We start from the raw sequence: 16,603 nt of genomic DNA on the forward strand, positions 1-16,603 counted from the left end.
ATGGGGGTGCAGCCAAAGGCAGAATTGAATATTCTAGAGCTAAAGCTAGAGTTACAGATGGTTGTAAGCCACCTGATGTGGATACTAGAAACCAAACTCAGGTCCCCTGACTACTCTTCCATCCCCATGAGCCTATCGTTCAGCCTTTTAGAGTGCATGCTATATGTATTACTCTGTAACTTGCTTTTGTATCTCCAAAACTCTTTAGAGTAGCTGAAGTTTACAAGAACGTACCACCATACACAGCCATCACCTCATTTCTTTAAATCGTAGTAACATACACTTAATCATTTGTTTATTTGTTTGTTTGTTTGTTTGTTTGTTTAAAACAAGGTTATGCTATGTAGTCCTGGCTGGCCTGGAACTCACAGAGATCTCCCTGCCTCTGCCTCTTGAGTGCTGGGACTAAAGTCATGTACCACCATACTTGGCCTTATGGTAACCACATACAGTTCAATGGTTTCAAATACATTCACCATGTTGTTAAAACACCACCACAGTCCAGCTCCAGAACTTTTTCATCTTGTAAAACTGACACTGTGACTCAACAGTGACCTGACATTCCCCCAACCTTTGAAACCACCATTCTACTTTCTGTCTGATTTTTACTATTCTAAATACATCATGTAGGGAAAATGACACAGCACTTCTCTTTCGGTGACTACCTTATTTCATTTAGCACAGTGTACTCAGGATCCACCCCTGTTGTAGCATGTATCAAAATTTCCCTTAGGATGCTAGGAAGTGGTACACACCTTTAATCCCAGCACTCAGGAGGCAGAGGCAGGTGAATCTCCAAGTTCAAGGCCAGCCTGATCAACAGAGTGAGTTCCAGGACAGCCAGGGATAGAAAGAAACCCTGTCTTGGGTAGACTTTCCTGAGTTGTGTAACTGAATAATACACCATGTTTTCCTTCTCCACTTAGCCGTCAACAGGCATCAAGGTTGCCTGCACTAGTCATTATTATAAACGATGCTATTTTGCCTTTTTACAAAGCTTTACAATTTTCTTAGCACATTCCAAAACATTTTTATTGGAACTGAATTTAATGTGTCAGTAAGTATGAGAATATCCTTAAAATATTGAGTTTTACAATAAAAGAAAACTATGTCTATATACTTTGTGTTCTCTGTTCTTTCCTGTATTGAAAATTGTTCACTAATTTTCTCTTCAGCTGAGTCTAATATATTTCTAAAATTATTAAATGATAATCATTGATCACTATATTTTCATTAATATAATTTCTATTTCCCTTCTTTTCAAATCTGCTTCCCTTCCATTTTTTACTTTTTTAACTTCCAGCCCAAGTAGCCAAGTTCCCCTTATATATGAATGTTTTCTTTTTACTTTTTTTTTTTCAAGACAGGTTCCCTGTGTAGCCTTAGCTGTCCTAGGCTGGTCTCAAACTCAGAGATCCATCGGCCTCTACCTCCCAAGTGCTGGGATTAAAGATATGCTTGGCCACATGAATTTTTATTCTGCACATGCTAAGTCTTATAACTGCAGTTCCTGTGGCTATGTCCTACAGTCTGCTGTTTCTTGCATACAATGTCTTGTTTCTTCGGTTTTGTAATCTTTGTTTGGAAGCTTCTCAATTTTTAACAATGTATATGTGAATGCAGGTACTCTCCGAGGCCAAAGGCACAAGGTCCCCTGGACCTGGAACCAAAGGTAGCTGGGCAACCAGGTACTGAGAACCAAACTCAGTTCCCCTGTAAGATGTTCTTAACTGCCGAGCTGTCTCTCCAGGTCCCCAAAGGCAATTTCAACACAAGAGGTCTGTTTGCTTCTTTAGGAGTCTAAGGGTAGCAGCAGTTGAGGATCACATTAAGGTATGTAACCTGAGGATCATGCACATAGCAAGGAGACAAGAATTTCTATCACAGACTCTTGTGGGTCTTTTGTTTTGTTGAGACAGATCTCACCTGTCACCCTAGGCTAGTCCTGCACTCAAACCCTCCCGTCTTAACCGCCCAAGTGCTAGGGTTACAGGCTTGTGCCACCATGCCAGCTCAAAACCGCAATGCCCTTCCTCTGGAAAGGCCAACACTCCACAGAAGGTTTTTGTTGATGAGACTGGGGAAGAGGGGCAAGTGTACTGGCTTCGCCTGCACAAGCAGCTCCCTGGAGTCGCTGCTGTATGAGGGAAGACTCTCACTCCTCTACTTCACATTCCCTATACCTTGTGATACTTAAAACTGAGGTTGTGAGTTCTGTGTCCAGCAAAGCTCTGCATGCCCAGAGGCACTTCGTTTCTCAATGGTTTCATCTCAAAGTGGGCATTTCCTTCCTGTGTCTACATTAGCAGCACGCACATTAGTCCATCACGTAATCTGCCAAATTTCCTCAAAAAGAATTCTCTTCAGTGTTTTTGCAAAGTCTTGTAAACACATTTAAGTCTAGTGATCATGATTATTTCACACAGAAAATGTTTTTCCATCAAACCACTTCAGCTAAGTACTGGGCCTGATTCTTTAATTTTTCCTCAAAGAGAAACAAGGAAACTCCTTCCTGCTTCCTGGGATCTCTGGGTTTGAGGATAGACTGGTCTACATAATAAATTTTAGGACAGCCAGGATTAGAGAGACCCTGACTTAAAAAAAATTACATTTCCCTACATGCTGAAATAAAATAGTTCCATTCTATGTAAACACATGTTTAATAACTGAAATACAGCAAATTATGACCTATCTACTGGATACATACTGAAAGCTTTCATTCCTCACTCTCACATTCAAATCTTCAATACCTGGATGAGAGTAGGCAGCACTGGGGAACTCGTGACACCAATCACGGCATTGAGGGTTTCCACTAGCGCCAGCATCTGGCAGAAATACATCATGTCAGCCACGGTATGGAATGTGTCGTAGAAGGACTCTAGGACACAAGCATACATGACGTGTCAGTCCACTGTGAGTCCTGGCAGAGGCAGTTGTCAAACTAGAGCATGACTTACAGGAAAAGAACTTGGGAGAGAAAACAGACATAGAGTCAGGTTCATGCTTCTAGCGTAAGCCAGGACAGGCTTCAGGACTCCCAGAAGAAGGAGCTCCCTTTATCTCCAGAAGGTGAACACAAAGACCCCATGTCCCCTTCTCCTGGTTAAAAACACAAAGGAAAAAACATACCTCACTTTCATTCTGTTACTATCTATTGAAAAAAGAAAGCAATGTACAAGACAAAATGGTCATTCTTTTTAGAGCATTACCTCTTCTAATTTAAAGCTAATTCTCTATCATCTATATTATATGGGCAATGATAATTTCAATTACACATAGATGCAGAGGTAAAAGTATTGACTAAAATTAGGTTTCAGGAAGGCTATAGTGATGGCTCAGCAGTTAGAACACACAACACTTTGCTCTTATAGAGGTACCTGATCTTGGTAACCGGCACCCACGTTGGGAAGCTCACAACCACTTATAACTCAACTCCAGGAGATCCATCTCTCTCTTCTGTCCTCCCAGGGCACCTACATTCACTTGCACATATATGTACATGCATGCACCATGCACACACATTTTTAAAAATGAAATCTTAAAGTTAATTATTATTATTACCATTTCTTAATGTGTTTGACAGTTTGGCCTGCAAGTATGTCTGTGCATTACTTGTATGCCTGGTACCATAGGAGACCAGAAGAGGGCATCTGACCACCTGAACAGCTGTGAGCTGCTATGTGGCTGCTGGGAATCAAACCCAGGTTCTCTGGAAGAACAGTCAGTTCTATTAACCACTGAGTCATTTCTCTAGTCCCTAAAAATAAAATTAGATTTCAAAAGCCTTAGCTGTGTAATTCTTTTTTTTTTTTTTTTTTTTTTTTTGGTTTTTTCGAGACAGGGTTTCTCTGTATTGTTTTGGAGGCTCTCCTGGAATTCATTTTGTAGACCAGACTGGCCTCAAACTCACAGAGATCCGCCTGCCTCTGCCTCCCGAGTGCTGGGATTAAAGGCGTACGCCACCATCGCCCGGCATGGTTAATAATTCTTAGCATCCTGAGAATCTATCCTAACTAAAAAGAAATGGTGGTTTTAAAGGTCTTATTAATACAAGGTTGTCCTCTGAAACATTTCTAAGTGCATTTCTCTATAAATGGTCTAAATTCTCAGAGTACAGAATGTTTGAATAAATTATTCATCAAAAATTCAAAATGGCCACTAGTGCTTGCATGAGGCTGACACACGGGCAGCACTTCCTCGGAGGCTTGTCTTCATACCAACTCTGCCTGGACATGCTGCTTCCGTATTCTTCCTGCAGCACTTCTCAACCAAGCACCATTGATATTCTAGGCAAGACCATCCTTTGTACTGCATATTGCAGAAAGTGGGGGATTCCTGGCCCTGCCTACTGAATACAAATATCACCCCTAAATCACTGCAGCAACAAATACCTCCAATTAAATTAACCTGTTCTTACTAATCTACATCTGCCACGTGGTTCGGTTACCTCTACTCTGTACTGTATATCCGACCTCTTCAGTGTCTCCCTGACATCTTACTGGTGTAATCTGCTCACCTAGATTTCTCCTCATCTTCCTCTCTCCCCAGGATTCCCTCCTATCCTCTCCTGCCTACCTATTGGCCATTTAGGTCTTTATTACACCAATCACAGCAATACATTGTGTGTGCTAGATTTTCAGGATTGGAAGCAAGCACCCTTACCTTCTGAGACATCTTGCCAGACCTATAACCAGCAGTGAGGAACTGCAGAAGGAAAACCCAGGGCCAAACAGAAGGATGCTCTACAAGAATTCATTTTTCTTTTCAAACAGTTTACATTTCCTAGTACATTTATATTTTCCCCCATACCTACTTTACAAAAGAAATTGAACTTTTAAACCATCTACATTCAAACTATTAGAAAACTGCATTCTAATCTTTCTTATGCCAGTTTGTAAGCTGGTCTGGTTTCTTCCTCTTTTATATGGCTATGATTAAACAAGAAAAAACAATTTATACATTAATTTTAGCCTCTCATAAGTGTTGTTCCATGCTACTGTTAACTCTGTCTATATGCTTCCCAATATCACACTAGTGAATATTTCACAGAAGCTCCTCACTGATAAAGACATGTGGAAAGTTTCTAACGTAATGCCATGTATGTCACCCCTGAAGAGACTTCGCCTGTAGCTTGTTTCCACAGAGCACATCTGCAGAAATGAAGTCTCTAGGGCTGCTCCAGTCAGCCTGTCTCACCAGGAACTGGGAAAGAGCAGGAAGAGCAAGGTGACTGTTCCTGTCAAAGGCAGAGACAACTACCTCAGAAATTTCACACTTACCTTTTCCTAAAATAAAGAAGCGCACTGTCAGGTTGACAAAGATCCAGGAGAAGCCCAGAAGCTGCACAAGGTTATACATGAAGAGGTACCCTTTCTTCAAGCTTGTAAGGGCTAGAAAGCAAAACAGGGAAGTGAGATACTCAACACAACACAGAGCGGCTCTGGGACTCCAACCTTTCTTCCACCTGCGTGGTTCTAAGCTTATATTTGCCTGTCTTCCGAGTCTGGGTTCCCTCTCCCACAAAGAAAATATGCTGAACACTGCCTGCCAGCGTGAAGCCTCCTTTCATAGATTTGGCCAGCTCAGGAGAAAAGCATCACCCTGGCAATGAATGCAGGGAAATAAACTTCCCTCAGCTCTTGCTCTGGTTAACACAATCTACAGGTTCCTCTTCTCTGGTTTTTTCTTAAGACTGTGTAGGTGAAACTAGCTCACATAATAGAGACAATAAATGAAAAGATAATTCTGACATTTGGCCATATATTCATGTAGCCAGCCCTGGCTGAACACAGTGTGCCAGACACCATGAATGGCACTGTGGGGACAGGAAGATAGTGAAAGCATAAATGCCTCTAAGCTTACAATTGGTTGAAAAGCCATAGCTTTTCTAAGAACATCTGAAAATTTACAGGCAGACAAAAAAGAAATCAGGCAGGGGAAAAAGGCAGTAGGCAGGCAGGTGTCTGTGGACACACCTGGATCTGAGCTGTGCCTCTAGTGATGGGCAGAATGAAGATACAACCAGAGGCAGGAAGATGTTAGAGCGAGGGTTGTGAAGGGTGTGGCCTTACAGCCCCTTCACAGGAGAGAAGAAAGGATGAGTCTCAGGTAGACAGGAGGAGCTCAGCTTTCATTGCTCCATGCCCATCTTGACATCAACATTTGACAGATGTCCAAACCACCACATTTAATAGTGTGATCAAGCAAAAGCCCACCCTACAGGGCCAAAGTACCAGACTCAACACACTTAATCAAACTTCTTTTTTTCATAATATAAAAATGCATATAGACTTCCTTCCCCAGCATGAAGAACCCAATCATCAGGAAACAATGAATACTGAAAAAACTAGCATCTTAAAATCCATATATTTTAAGATTTTTTTTACTATGTCTGAAGTTTAAAACACTAAAAAAAATTAATGTAAATATCAAAGGTGGCCTTTACAAAAACAACTTTATTATTGGGTCAGTCATGTTGGTGCCCAGTTCTCTGGTGGCAGGGGCAGGAGGGTAGCTGTGAGTTTGAGGAGAGACTTGTCTATATAGTGAGTTCCAGGCCAGCCAAAGGCTATTTTGTGAGACCTTGTCTCAAAAATTAAAACAAACAAAAAAACAAAACAATAAAATACTGTTGTTGTTGTTAGGGGGTTGGGTGCATGTGCCACAGTTCAAGTATAGGGGTCAGAGAACAACCTCGAGATATTCATTAAGGTGGTTTCTTTTTTTATTTGTTTGTTTTATTTTTTGAGCTAGGGTTTGCCTGTGTAGCCCTGGGTATCCTGGAACTCACTCTGTAGACCAGGCCAGCCTCAAACTCGCAGAGATCCACCTGCCTCTGCCTCCTGAGTGCTGGGATTAAAGGTGTGTGTCACCATCTCACCCGCTCAAGGTGGCTTCTTATATTGTTCTTTGCCTCCACAAATTCTCTTTAGAGACTATGTTTTTACTCTTTGAAGATTATTTCTCTAAATTAGTGGCCACTCAAATCTTTTATAGAACTCACTTAAAGCACACAACACATGCACACTCAGAACCTTAATGCATAAAGTACAAGATCTGTGTTAGTTGAAATGGAGCTTCCTGAAAGACCTGCCGACCCCTCCAAAGGTTTCTGGAAACCACTTCTCTAGCGCTTCCTTACCTGTGGCATGCCAAATAATGCAATTGTTTGATTAGGATGAGCATTGAGCCTCATCTTGTTCTGCTGTTCACAAGCAACTTCCCATAGTCCTGTAGGAGCCTACCCTAGAGCACAAGTTCTTGAGGACGGTGCCCACAGTTAACTCACCCAGACCCACTCCTAGAGCTGCTGCGGTGCTTTTCCAGGCAGCTGCTATACCATCACCAAAAACATCATATGTTCACTTGCAGACCTTCTTTCTAATAAACATTTGGTTAAATACAATGATTTTTTTCTAAGATTACGAATAGCTGGGCAGGGTGGCATGGTGGCACACACCTTTAATCCCAGCACTCAGGAGGCAGAGGCAGGCGGATCTCTGTGATCTACATATTGAATTCCAGGCCAGACGGGACAACAAAGTGAGATCTTATATCAACAACAACGACAATAATAATAACAACAACAACTCTAAATAGGGTCTAGAGAGCCAGCTCAGTGGTTGAGACTACTTGCTACTATTGTAGAGGACCCTGGCTTGGTTCCCAGCACCCTACCTGTAACTGCAGTTTCAGGAGATACAGTACCTTCTTCTGGCTTCGAGCACCCTACATGCACATGGTACACAGACATACATGCAAACACTTTCCATTTTGAGAGCTGATAACCATAGGCATCTATGGCACAGTCTTTCAGACCTCAAGTGAGAGGAGACACCAGGCTGCAGGTTTGAGTGCCGTCTGCCCCTAGTCCACTGGTCCAGGAGACCAAGGTTCTTGCCTGCCTTGCTAGCCTTGGTTTACTCAGAGAAGGCTAGTCCCAAACATAAAGGAAACGTCTGTAGGGATGAGACTTTAGTGTGTGTTCACAGCTTAAAAACTAAACAGACTCATCCAAGCATTCATCAGGATGAATTCCCCACTCCCCTTCCCTGCCATCCCACCACCCCCAAACCCATCACAATTTAATTGGTAGCCACCTTCAGGCACTTACTTTCAGGGGAGCCTTCACTTTCTAGTCTGAGCTTATTTAGGCGTTCTTCTTCCTAGAATTTAGAATACAATTAGAATTCCTGTATGCTTAAGAAAGGCCAGGTGCTGGCAAAGAGATCTGATGCCTCAGGCCATCTCCTCCACTGTGTTCCATGCTCTGCTGAGGAGACTGTCCCAGATCACAGCTTTCACCTTCAGGAAAGGTACTTACTTAACCATTGACTAACTGGCTAGTTTCCAGACTGCCTGGGGCAATCGTGTACTCTTACAGCTATAAAGGACATCTTTTGTGGACTTGTTAGAGCACCAAAGGAACAGTAGCTGAAGGCAGGAAGTGCCTTTTCAAACTTTTTTTTTAAAGGATTTTATTTATTTACTTTTAAGTATATATGTACGTGTGTGTGTGTGTGTGTGTGTGTGTGTGTGTCTGTGTGTCTGTGTGTGTCCATGTGAATGCAGGTGCCAGAGGAGGCCAGAAGAGGGCACCAGGTCCCCGGTAGCTGGATTTTGAGGGGGTTGTTAGCCATCTGATGTGGGTGCTGGGAACAGAACTCAGATCCTCTGCAAGAGCAGTACTTGTTCTTAACCACTGAGCCATCTCTCCAGCATTTCAGATTTCTATATTTCTAGCATTAGCATAAGGTGTGTTTATTTGTTTTTTCAGAAGCTAAGATCATGCCCAACTTCAACGTAAATTTATGTTTAGCTTAATATACAGACAAAAGTTGCATTTCTAAGTATATGTATGTATGAGTATGCACACCTGTATTTCCTCATTGTCAGCTAATCTGGCTGCTAACATTACTCTCCAAAAATAACACAGCTTGGTCTAGAGAGATAGCTCAGTAGTTAAGAGCACTGGCTACTCTTTTAGAGAACCTGGGTTAGATTTCCAGTATTCACACAGTGACTCAAAACCATTTATAACTCCAGTTCCAGGGGATCTGATGCCCTCTTCTGGACTCTGTGGGCACAGACCTGCATGCAGACAAAATACCAATACACATAAAGTGAAATGAGAAAAAAAAAAGCTTCTTAAAGAAATGGTTATTCTAGGACTGAAGCAAAGGATACATAAACTATACCTGGGTTAGGTTATAGAGTGCCAGAAAGTAAGAAAGAGTGAAGAGAAAGAAAAGAAAAAAATATCCTACGATGGTGAAGCTTTTTAAAAGACACACTAGGTCAAATGAAAGAGCCTCCAGTGGCCACAGCTGGAATGACTCGATCAACAAAAACAGTGTTAGATTATAATCCTAAGCATAAAATAATGGAAATGACTGAATAAAGAAGTGGGAGAGAGCCGGGCGGTGGTGGCGCACGCCTTTAATCCCAGCACTCGGGAGGCAGAGGCAGGCGGATCTCTGTGAGTTCGAGGCCGGGCTGGACCGACAGCCTCCAACACAATACAGAGAAACCCTGTCTCGTAAAACCAAAAAAAAAAAAAAAAAAAAAAAAAAAAGAAATGGGAGAGAGCAGGAAAGTTTTTTCACAAAGAAAATTCTCCCCCAAACAAATGATGTGGAAACACCTCCCTATTCTGAAAGTGTGTGATCCATGTGGTGATTTCCTTCCAAAGAGTAGAGAAGAACGGGGAGAAGACTCTGGTGAGCACTGCCTTGGCCAACAGTGCTCTGCCTTTTGACTCTGAGTATCTTTGACAAGTGATAAGGATGGTGTTTTACCTCTCCCCCACAGAAACTATCACCTTAGCCTGGCTCTGGGGTAAACACCAAATGAACCCTAAGTGAAGCAGCCTAGCCATACATGATGAGTACTCTACAATCATGTTGCCAGGCCTCCAAGTCAGTGTAATTGTCCCCATTCTATCAAGCCTCACGATCTCCATCTTCAGAAATGAGGGCTTAGCATGCTTACTCACCTTGGCTCTCAGCTCCATTTCTGCATCAGATTCATCCAGCCATCGATCAAAGTCAGGGGCCAAAAACAGTGGGCGCTTCTCCTGCTTGGTGAGCCTCTCCCACCAATGACTCACCTTCTTCTGGACTGTGATGTTCACCTGCCTCTGGGTCAGCCTGTACACTGGCTAGGAGAGAAAGTGAGTGTGAGAGTTCCTTTCCACGCACCGACTGTGCCGTGCTGGTGTGACTCCACAGAGAGGCTGCACAGTGCTTCCTCCTCTTCCTGCTCTGCTTCTGCAAGGTCTCATGCATGCAGAGTATTCTAGATCAAGGCTGCTGCAGGGAACAGCTGGCAAGAGCAGCAGTGTCTGATTCTGTCTCCATGGCAGGCCCATGACATGTTCTCAGGCCCTATGCCAGGGCTGACTATTTGAGCTCTTTCAGAACAAGCCCCTACACAAGGAGATTCATGAATTCAAGCCCCCAAGCCAGAATCTGAATCCAGAATCATCAGCTTCCTGAGGCTAAAAGAAGGAAACTGCTTTTATACTCCTGGCATTTTCTTTCAAGACCAGTTGCCTTCATCCTTTCTGCTCACTATGATCCTTACCGCCAGAGTGACAGTCTCACGAGAACCTCATGGTGAGGGCTTCAGCCATCTGTCACCCTGCTCTCCTCCGCCATCACTAAAATAAGAGAACACCACACCTGGGAGGATCTAGAGCTTTCACCTGAGCCTTCATCTAACACATGAGAAAAATGGAAGTTCACATCATAAATAATGGCCCAAACCAGATGCCGCTCAGTCCCCCACCCCCGCCCCAGCACTCCCATTCCTCTGCAGGTAAAACCAGAGCTCTGTTCCAAATAGAATGGCATCACTCCTCTTTGCTCTTCACCCTCAGAACCTGCCTTTGCTGCACTAAGACTATGAGAAGACAGAAAGCATACCTCTGGCTTCACGAGGTCTAAGAACTCCAGGTGAAATTCATAGACATTGTCTCCTTTAGCACCGTGTCCCTGGGCTGCAAAGAAAAGAATATAGAGTTTTGTGAATTTGAGCAGAGCAAGGACACCCAAAAATCATCCTGCTACATTGTTTTGAAAAAAGGTGGCAAGAGACTAAAAGATGGCTTGGTGATTAAGAGTACTGACTGCTCTTCCAGAGGGCCCAGGTTCAATTCCCAACACTTACATGGCAGCTCACAACTGTCTGTAACTCCAAGATTTGAAACCCTCACACAGGCATACATTAAGGCAAAACACCAGTGCACACAAACTTAAAAAAAAAGTTAACAGGCCGGGTGTTGGTGGTGCACGCCTTTAATCGCAGCACTCGGGAGGCAGAGGCAGGCGGATCTCTGTGAGTTCGAGGCCAGCCTGGTCTACAGAGCGAGTTCCAGGACAGCCTCCAAAGCCACAGAGAAACCCTGTCTCGAAAAACCAAAAAAAAAAAAAAAAAAAAAAAAAAAAGTTAACAGTGCCATCAAAAGTATGGGAACATGAGAGCATGAGGACAGAGCAACTCCACAGATGGACAGGGCAAACTTGACTTCTGTATGTTTACTTGCCTATGTATACTACCTTAATACTGTCTGAAGAACACCAGGTACAACAACAGAAAAAAAAGAGGAGAAAGAGATCTCTGTGAGTTCGAGGCCAGGCTGGTCCGACAGCCTCCAAAACAATACAGAGAAACCCTGTCTCATCCTGAGCAGAAAAAAATCAGGTATGTGTGCCATCCTGACGGTGTTAAGACAGGCACAGGACTGAGATGTGGCATCCATGAGTATATGCCAGCATGCACTAGGCCCTGAGCTCAAGTCCCAGGACAGAGACAAAGACAGAGTCAGAAAGGGGAAGGGAGGGGAAAGCAGAGAGACAAGGAGAAGTGGGGAGGAGAGAGAGATGAATGAGAATTACAGGTACATGGAAATGCTAAACTATCTCAAAGACGGCTCTAATCTAAAAACTCTCCAACTAGGAACATGAAACAAAGGCAAAAGCCGACCTGCCCTTTAGCAGTCCCAAATGCAATAGGACAGAGGATGAGCAGAACTGAGGGAGCAGTCCCTGAGGTGGCCACTCCATCCCTGAGCCAAGACATAACCTTTTCCCAAATCAAGCAGGTGCCAGTGACCACTAGACCCAGCAGCTCCCACGGGACACCCCTCCCCTTCTGCTCTCTGCTGGTTTTCACTTGGCTCCCTCCAGGCTTCTCTTCTCTCTGGCCATTTTAGTACAACCTGCCTAACACTTGCTGAGTGGTTATTACAATCTAACACCATTCATTTCTTAAGGAAGAACAGCTCACAAACTGAACCCTAAAACCTTTGCTACCACCACCACTCACTGTTGAAAAACAACAAGGCCAAGCTGACTTTGTGAAAGTACACCAGAGTGGGCGGAACCGCAGGTAAAATGGAAATCCCACTTCCCAACACCCCAGGAAGCCAGGCATGGAGGCTTGTATATAGTCACATCCCCTGAGAGGTAGACAGGAGGATCACAAGTTCACGGTCATCCTCAACGACATAGCAAGTTTGTAGCCAGCCTGGGCTACATGAGATACCATCTTTAAAAGAAACTCTGGAAAACTAGAATGACAAGAAAGTAGGGAGACCCATTCACTGGCCGCCCATCAACACAATGAACACAGGACCATTGTCTTGGGGACAACAGGAAGCCTGCTCAGGAGTTACAGAAAAAACATGGAATCAGAGACCCTCAGAACAGCAAGAGATTTTTTAGGCCTATAATTCAGCACTCAGGAGGCTGGGACAAAAAGATCTAGAGTTCAAGGCTATCTTGGACTACATAGCAAGACCATGTCTCAAAAAACCTTTAAAGAAAATAAAAAAGACATGTTCTGCTGGGCTGAGGATACGGTTCAGTGGCACAGCACACGCTCAGGCTGTGGAGGCCCTGGGATCGACCCCCACACTCCTCAGCACACATGAAACAAATAAGTTATCTGTCTCTGTTTGCATTATAATGTTTTTCAAATGAACTGAAAGTTTAAATGCTTATTTTATGTGTAGGAGTATTGCCTGCATGTATGTCTGTGCACTCTGTCAATGGTTCTATTTCAGCTTGGGTCACAGATGCAGTCACTGATGTGTGGCAATACTTGATTATAAGGGAGCCATCCTGATCATCCAGATACTCTGATTTTTAAAAACAAATATTGGGACTGGAGAAATCGCTTAGCAGTTATAAAAGCTCTTGCTTCTCTTGCAGAGGAGCAGGGTTCAGTTCCTAGCACCCACGTGTCTATTCACAACCATGTGTAACTCTAGTTCCAGGGGATTTGACACATTCATCTGGCCTATGTGGCTAAACACACACAGTTTTAAAAATACAAATATGTCTGCAAAGTATGGTGATATGTGACATGTGCCTTTAATCCCAGCACTCAGGAGGCAGAGGCAGGTGGATCTCTGTGAGTTTGAGGTCAGACTGGTTGGTCTTCAGAGTGAATTCCAGGACAGCCTCCAAACCTACAGAGAGAAACCTTGTTTTGAAAAACCAAAAAAGTGTGTGTGTGTGTGTGTGTGTGTGTGTGTGTCTGCAAAGTATGGTGACACATGCCTTTAATCTCAGCACTTGGGAGACAGTAGTAGATCTCTATGCATTTAAAGTCAACCTGATCTACACAGTAAGTTCCATGCAATGCAAGGCTATATACTGAGAGCCTGTTTCAAAAACAAAATAAATAAATGATAGAAAGATAAAAAAATTATTTTTTTAATTTAAAAAGAAATGACCATCATGCTTTGTGGTCTATGCAGAGGGCTACAGTCATTGCCCAGATACTGACCTTTGAAATGCAGCACATTTTCCGTTATGCTGATGGCAGGATTCTGTGAAAAGAGACCAGAGACACAAGAGAATTTTAATGTGAAGAAATTACAATAAAGCAGAAACTTCCTCCCCTACCCCACTCCTCCTGGAGACTGACCTCCTACTCTGCGCCTCCCCACTAAGAGTGGGGAAGTCTGTTCGCATCTCTGCATGTTTCTGTGTCTATGGGTACCTAGCTGACTGCAGCCTCCTCCGAGGACGCTAAACTGCTCTAACTCTGCAGAAAGATCAGGCTGTAAATGAGTCCATTATGATGATGGCAAGGCAGGCAAGGGGCTATGTGAGGTGGATGGGGGAACAGACAGATCTCTGAGGCTGCATCCCTGATCACCCAGTGAAACAGATGAGTCACTTCCTGTGAGAAAGGACAAGGCTGAAAGAATGAACCCGCATTTAAGGGTTATTTGAGTTGAGAAGAGAACAGACGTAATGGGAACAGTGACTGGGGAACACCTTCACTGAGGTGGGGAGCCCTGTACCAAAATGAAGATAACAATTACAGCATAGCTGGGCTCACAAAAGAGTCAACAAACACGAAATGCACTGTTGTGGTTCTAACAGCCTCAGGCTCCACATTCCTTCAGCTTCCAACTGAAAAGGAGGATCAGGTTCAAAAATTTCCAGATTTCTCACTTACCCCCAGAAAGTGCTTAGTGAATACCTTCAGCAGTCTAAGGTAAAACTAAAGCTTTTTTCAGTGGATAAAAAAGCCCATGACCCACCAACAATTCAAGGTGACCATGTGAGAGGTGGTGTGGTCTGAGTATCACAACTGATACATCTGTTTTCTGCTTGACTCTCAGCTACCTGTACTTCATCACTCATCAAAGGAAACCACCCAGGCAGAGAGGAGCCTGGAGAGCGGGTACCAGATCAATGGGCACCTACATGCTTTGTGCAGAACCAAGAGCAGCCAGAAAAGGTGGTGAGTGAGTGTCAAACTTTAGTGAGCAACCTCCTGGGTGGAAGTAAAGACTTCCCACAGAGGGGCTGGAATCTGGAAAATCTCTGAGACAGGAGGACAGACACAACTAAAGAACCGCATCCAAGACTGGACTACAGGCAGTTATGCACCAGAGCACCAAGATACAACTTTCCAAGTACATTCCTGTGCCCTGATCACTCTCCCAATCACCCTCAGTACCCAGTACTCCACATCTCCAGAAAATTTGAAGGTGCAAACCCGACAGTGGAGCATAAGATCCCAGCTTAAACCAGAGTATCTGCTTAGTACACAGACCCCCAAATGCTGAGGAGACATGATGACCCTGCCTTGATGCAATGGAAATATACAAGACCAACAATCTCTATTCTAATTTCAGACCCACTCACAAAAACTCACTTATAGGAGCTGTGTTGGGAATTGGACCCCTCATCTTCTGGTATTGTGTTTCCAAAACAGAGAAGGAGAGAAAAGAAATATTTATCCCAGAAGGAAAACTGAACTAAATGTGTAACCTCTTCCATTAAATATGGCAAGGATGACTCTGTATTCTCATGCAAACCACTGAAAAGTTGAGGGGGAGCGACATCTCTGAGGTATAGGTATGGGGATTCATTAGTAAGAGAAACAGGCACGCTTTGCATTTTTTTGTTTTATTTGGTTTTTTCAGTGTTGGAGACCAAACTCAGAACCCTGTGCATGCTGGGCGTGTGGGGTGGGGGTCCTACCACTGAGCTATATTCCCCAGCCCAACATATAGGTTTCTATGTATATATTATCATGGGAGGCTATTACAGTTCTGGGATGTCTAAGAGGTAACTTTCGTATGTTCCACATACCCAAATTCCCTTGGGTGGAAGACCAAAAGAGACTTGGGTGGCCTGGTTTCCTCTCCTCAGGCAGAAAGATATGTCCAAGCAAGGCTGACATACCTGGCCAGACCCAAGCTAAGTAGGTGGCTAAACATGTTTGTGAGCTAGAGATTTCAGGTGCTAATTCAGCCAAAATGGAGCAGGTCCTGTCCAGCAGTCCTGTCCAGCAGTACACTGTGCATGTTAGGTTCAACCACTCCAAAGGTGATGGTCATAGAAGGGTATCTTTCAGTTTAAAAGAGGCTTATACAGGGCTGGAGAGATGGCTTGGCAGTTAAGAGCACTAGCTCTTCCAGAGGACCCTGGTTGAATTTCCAGCACCCACATGGTGATTCTCAGCCATCTATAACTCAGTCCTAGGGGGATCTGATGCCCTCTTCTGGCATCCTCAAGAACTATGTATGCATGTGGTGCATAGACATACATACAGAGAAAATACCATAAACCATATACACACAAAATAATTAAAATAGCCTGGTATAGTAGCGCACACCTTTAATCCCAGCACTCAGGAAGCACGGGCAAGTGGATCTCTGTGAGTATGAGGCCAACCTGGTTGGTCTACAGAGTGAATTCCAGGACAGCCACGACTATAACTACATAGTGAAACCCTGTCTGAAAAAAAATTAATTGATAATTTAAAAAGCTTATGCCAGAAACAAATTCAAAATTCAAAACTAGGAGAGAGAGAGAGAGAGAGAGAGAGAGAGAGAGAGAGAGAGAGAGAGAGAGGAGACTCTGTGACAGTAATAATTTTAGAGCATGTAACTTAAATATAAGAAGGCTGTGTTACTAGTTAACATTGTTATAGCTACCTGGTGCAATGAAACCTGCATCATTATGAGCTGATACATTTGCCTAAATGTTTTTAAATGATACCAGAGAGGAGCTAGAGTTACTCTTTTGACTGGTTGGTTGGTTGGTTGGTTGGTTGGCTGGTTGGTTGGTTG

At 43.6% G+C, this 16,603-nt stretch overlaps 1 protein-coding gene across 1 annotated transcript in view; it reads right to left on the bottom strand.

Moving 5' to 3' along the window:
• Positions 1 to 16,603, bottom strand: part of Hacd3 (3-hydroxyacyl-CoA dehydratase 3) — a 34,441-nt gene that overhangs the window by 8,207 nt on the left and 9,631 nt on the right. Inside the window, exons 2-7 of the mRNA XM_005075547.4 lie at positions 13,795 to 13,837; positions 10,926 to 10,999; positions 9,995 to 10,159; positions 8,114 to 8,165; positions 5,280 to 5,390; positions 2,751 to 2,878 (exon numbers count right to left, since the gene is read on the bottom strand). Of these exons, the coding sequence (XP_005075604.1) occupies positions 2,751 to 2,878; positions 5,280 to 5,390; positions 8,114 to 8,165; positions 9,995 to 10,159; positions 10,926 to 10,999; positions 13,795 to 13,837 (573 nt within the window). The remainder of the gene's footprint in view (positions 1 to 2,750; positions 2,879 to 5,279; positions 5,391 to 8,113; positions 8,166 to 9,994; positions 10,160 to 10,925; positions 11,000 to 13,794; positions 13,838 to 16,603) is intronic.

The sequence above is a fragment of the Mesocricetus auratus genome, unplaced genomic scaffold (assembly GCF_017639785.1).
Source record: "Mesocricetus auratus isolate SY011 unplaced genomic scaffold, BCM_Maur_2.0 Super-Scaffold_100691, whole genome shotgun sequence".
NCBI lineage: Eukaryota > Metazoa > Chordata > Mammalia > Rodentia > Cricetidae > Mesocricetus > Mesocricetus auratus.